The sequence below is a fragment of the Cololabis saira genome, chromosome 22 (genome assembly GCF_033807715.1).
Source record: "Cololabis saira isolate AMF1-May2022 chromosome 22, fColSai1.1, whole genome shotgun sequence".
In the NCBI taxonomy this organism is placed as follows: Eukaryota; Metazoa; Chordata; class Actinopteri; order Beloniformes; family Belonidae; genus Cololabis; species Cololabis saira.
Genome location: NC_084608.1, coordinates 32598513 through 32603512, shown reverse-complemented (window position 1 = coordinate 32603512; position 5000 = coordinate 32598513). Strand labels below are relative to the sequence as shown.

The 5000-nt window shown below is 47.8% G+C and overlaps 1 protein-coding gene across 2 annotated transcripts in view; it reads right to left on the bottom strand.

Annotated features, from left to right (window-relative positions):
* klhl15 (kelch-like family member 15) overlaps positions 1-5000 on the bottom strand; it is a 31418-nt gene that overhangs the window by 14196 nt on the left and 12222 nt on the right. For both annotated transcript variants that reach the window (XM_061713837.1, XM_061713838.1), the window contains 2 exons: positions 4735-5000; positions 2624-2785 (listed from right to left, as the gene is read on the bottom strand). The exon at positions 4735-5000 is cut by the window's right edge and continues 148 nt beyond it. In XM_061713837.1, the coding sequence (XP_061569821.1) occupies positions 2624-2785; positions 4735-5000 (428 nt within the window). The remainder of the gene's footprint in view (positions 1-2623; positions 2786-4734) is intronic.

The window sequence follows — 5000 nt, the reverse complement described above, 5'->3', positions numbered from 1 at the left end:
GAAAGAAATGAACAAAAAGAAGCAAGAAAGAAAGAAAGAAAGAAAGAAAGAAAGAAAGAAAGAAATGAGCAAGAAAGAAAGAAAGAAAGAAAGAAATGAGCAAGAAAGAAAGAAAGAAAGAAATGAGCAAGAAAGAAAGAAAGAGAGAAAGAAAGAAAGAAATGAGCAAGAAAGAAAGAAAGAAAGAAAGAAATGAGCAAGAAAGAAAGAAAGAGAGAAAGAAAGAAAGAAATGAGCAAGAAAGAAAGAAAGAAAGAAAGAAAGAAAGAAATGAACAAGAAAGAAAGAAAAAAAGAAAGAAAGAGAGAAAGAAAGAAAGAAATGAGCAAGAAAGAAAGAAAGAATGAAAGAAATGAGCAAGAAAGAAAGAAAGAAAGAAATGAGCAAGAAAGAAAGAAAGAAAGAAAGAAAGAAATGAACAAGAAAGAAAGAAAGAAATGAGCAAGAAAGAAAGAAAGAAAGAAATGAGCAAGAAAGAAAGAAAGAAATGAACAAGAAAGAAGCAAGAAAGAAAGAAAGAAAGAAAGAAATGAGCAAGAAAGAAAGAAAGAAAGAAATGAACAAGAAAGAAAGAAAGAAATGAACAAGAAAGAAAGAAAGAAATGAGCAAGAAAGAAAGAAAGAAATGAGCAAGAAAGAAAGAAAGAGAGAAAGAAAGAAAGAAATGAGCAAGAAAGAAAGAAAGAAAGAGAGAAGGAAAGAAAGAAAGAAAGAAATGAACAAGAAAGAAAGAAAGAAAGAAAGAAAGAAAGAAAGAAAGAAATGAGCAAGAAAGAAAGAAAGAAAGGAGCAAGAAAGAAAGAAAGAAAGAAAAAGAAAGAAAGAAAGAAAGAAAGAAAGGAGCAAGAAAGAAAGAAAGAAAGGAGCAAGAAAGAAAGAAAGAAAGAAAGAAAGGAGCAAGAAAGAAAGAGAGAAAGAAAGAAATGAACAAGAAAGAAAGAAAGAAAGAAAGAAAGAAAGAAAGAAAGTTGTATTTTTTATCGTTATCGGTATAAATGCCAGAAATTATCGTGATAAATCTTTTAGTCCATACCGCCCATCCCTAGTCATGAGGCAGAAAGAGGGGTCACCTCTAAGATGTTGGCGGGGGTCATGAGGCAGAAAGAGGGGTCACCTCTAAGATGTTGGCGGGGGTTATGAGGCAGAAAGAGGGGTCACCTCTAAGATGTTGGCGGGGGTCATGAGGCAGAAAGAGGGGTCACCTCTAAGATGTTGGCGGGGGTCATGAGGCAGAAAGAGGGGTCACCTTCTCAAAGATGTTGGCGGGGTCATGAGGCAGAAAGAGGGGTCACCTCTAAGATGTTGGCGGGGGTCATGAGGCAGAAAGAGGGGTCACCTCTAAGATGTTGGCGGGGGTCATGAGGCAGAAAGAGGGGTCACCTCTAAGATGTTGGCGGGGGTCATGAGGCAGAAAGAGGGTCACCTTCTCAAAGATGTTGGCCGGGGTCATGAGGCAGAAAGAGGGGTCACCTTCTCAAAGATGTTGGCGGGGGTCATGAGGCAGAAAGAGGGGTCACCTCTAAGATGTTGGCGGGGGTCATGAGGCAGAAAGAGGGGTCACCTTCTCTAAGATGTTGGCGGGGGTCATGAGGCAGAAAGAGGGGTCACCTTCTCAAAGATGTTGGCGGGGGTCATGAGGCAGAAAGAGGGGTCACCTTCTCAAAGATGTTGGCGGGGTCATGAGGCAGAAAGAGGGGTCACCTCTAAGATGTTGGCGGGGGTCATGAGGCAGAAAGAGGGTCACCTTCTCAAAGATGTTGGCGGGGGTCATGAGGCAGAAAGAGGGGTCACCTTCTCTAAGATGTTGGCGGGGGTCATGAGGCAGAAAGAGGGGTCACCTTCTCAAAGATGTTGGCGGGGGTCATGAGGCAGAAAGAGGGGTCACCTTCTCAAAGATGTTGGCGGGGGTCATGAGGCAGAAAGAGGGGTCACCTCAAAGATGTTGGCGGGGGTCATGAGGCAGAAAGAGGGGTCACCTTCTCTAAGATGTTGGCGGGGGTCATGAGGCAGAAAGAGGGGTCACCTTCTCAAAGATGTTGGCGGGGGTCATGAGGCAGAAAGAGGGTCACCTTCTCAAAGATGTTGGCGGGGGTCATGAGGCAGAAAGAGGGTCACCTTCTCTAAGATGTTGGCGGGGGTCATGAGGCAGAAAGAGGGGTCACCTTCTCAAAGATGTTGGCGGGGTCATGAGGCAGAAAGAGGGTCACCTTCTCAAAGATGTTGGCGGGGTCATGAGGCAGAAAGAGGGGTCACCTTCTCAAAGATGTTGGCGGGGGTCATGAGGCAGAAAGAGGGGTCACCTTCTCAAAGATGTTGGCGGGGGTCATGAGGCAGAAAGAGGGTCACCTTCTCAAAGATGTTGGCGGGGTCATGAGGCAGAAAGAGGGGTCACCTTCTCAAAGATGTTGGCGGGGGTCATGAGGCAGAAAGAGGGGTCACCTTCTCTAAGATGTTGGCGGGGGTCATGAGGCAGAAAGAGGGGTCACCTCTAAGATGTTGGCGGGGGTCATGAGGCAGAAAGAGGGGTCACCTTCTCAAAGATGTTGGCGGGGGTCATGAGGCAGAAAGAGGGTCACCTTCTCTAAGATGTTGGCGGGGGTCATGAGGCAGAAAGAGGGGTCACCTTCTCAAAGATGTTGGCGGGGGTCATGAGGCAGAAGCGGATGGACTGCACGATGGTGTCCGTGTGCCTCCAGCGCCGCCGGTCGTGTCTCAGCCAGGCCTGCACCGCCTCGTACAGCTCCACCTCCGGGAAGCGGCTCAGGGCGTCGCTGCCCAGGTACGCCTGGGGGAGACGGGACATGGGACCAGAATTACATAGATAATGCAATATCAGAGAGGAATAAAAGGAGACTAAAGTGGTCCTGGACAATTCTGACTAAAATAAGAGTAAAATGCTCAGACTTTTAGTCGACTGAATCTTGACACGACTAAAAGGAGAATGAACGTGACTAAAACTAATACAAACTAAAATGATAGCTGGACCCAAAAACTAGACTGAAACTAAAATTGAAACAGGCTGACAGAAACAACACCAGATCCATCCATCCCTCCATCCATCCATCCATCAATCTTTTCTTCCATCCATCCATCAATCTTTTCTTCCATCCATCCATCCCTCCATCCATCATCCATCCATCCATCCATCCATCCATCCATCCATCATCCATCCTTCCTTCCTTCCATCCATCCATCCATCATCCATCCATCCCTCCATCCATCCATCCATCCATCCATCCATCCATCCATCATCCATCCTTCCTTCCTTCCATCCATCCATCCATCCTTCCATCCATCCATCCATCATCCATCCTTCCATCCATCCATCCATCCATCTATCAATCTTTTCTTCCATCCATCCATCCCTCCATCCATCATCCATCCATCCATCCATCCATCCATCATCCATCCTTCCTTCCTTCCATCCATCCATCCATCATCCATCCATCCCTCCATCCATCCATCCATCCATCCATCCATCCATCCATCCATCCATCCATCCTTCCATCCATCCATCCATCATCCATCCATCCCTCCATCCATCCATCCATCCATCATCCATCCTTCCATCCATCCATCCATCCATCCATCTATCAATCTTTTCTTCCATCCATCCATTCATCAATCCTTCCATCCATCATCCATCCTTCCATCCATCCATCAATCTTTTCTTCCTTCCATCCATCCATCCATCAATCTTTTCTTCCATCCATCCATCCATCCATTCATCCATCATTCCTCCATCCATCATCCTTCCATCCATCATCCATCCATCCATCCATCAATCTTTTCTTCCATCCATCCATCCATCCATCCATCATCCATCCATCCATCCATCCATCCATCCATCCATCCATCCATCCATCATCCATCATCCATCCATCATCCATCCATCCATCATCCATCAATCCATCCATCCATCCATCCATCCATCATCCATCAACCTTTTCTTCCATCCATCCATCATCCATCCATCCATCCATCCATCATCCATCATCCATCCATCATCATCATCCATCCATCCATCCAATCCATCATCCATCCATCCATCCATCCATCCATCATCCATCCATCAGCCATCATCCATCCATCCATCATCCATCCATCCATCCATCATCCATCCATCCATCCATCATCCATCATCCATCCATCCACCCATCCATCATCCATCATCCATCATCCATCCCTCATCCATCATCCATCCATCCATCATCCATCATCCATCCATCCATCCATCCCATCCATCCATCATCCATCATCCATCCATCCATCATCCATCCATCCATCCATCCATCATCATCCATCCATCCATCATCCATCCATCCATCCATCCATCAATCTTTTCTTCCATCCATCCATCCATCCATCCATCCATCATCCACACATCCATCCATCCATCATCCATCCATCCATCCATCATCCATCCATCCATCCATCCATCCATCATCCATCCATCCATCCATCCATCATCCATCCATCCATCCATCCATCATCCATCCATCCATCCATCATCCATCATCCATCCCTCCATCCATCTGTCCATCATTCCTCCATCCATCAATCTTTTCTTCCATCCCATCATCCATCCCTTCCCCCCCCCCCCCTCCCCCTCCCCCTCCTCATCCCCCCCCATCACCCCTCCCTCCTTCACCCCCCCCCGCCCCCCCCCCATCCCTCATCCCTCCATCCCTCCATCCCTCCCTCTCCATCCCTCCCCCATCCCCCCCCCACTACCTGCAGTCTCTCCAGGCTCAGGTAGGACAGGAAGTCGGCTCGGCTCATGAGGGGGACGAAGTTGTGCAGCAGGAAGTGGTCGAGCTGCTCGGTGACGCCCTCCACGCCCACGCTGAAGTCCTCCAGCAGCCGCATCACCTCGGCGCAGTTCTCCAGGCAGATCTGGGCCAGCAGGAAGGAGCAGCAGAACTCCACGGCCTCGGCCAGCTGCACGTACATGGCGGCCTGCAGGATCTCCTGCACCGACGCCATGCTCAGCTCCAGCG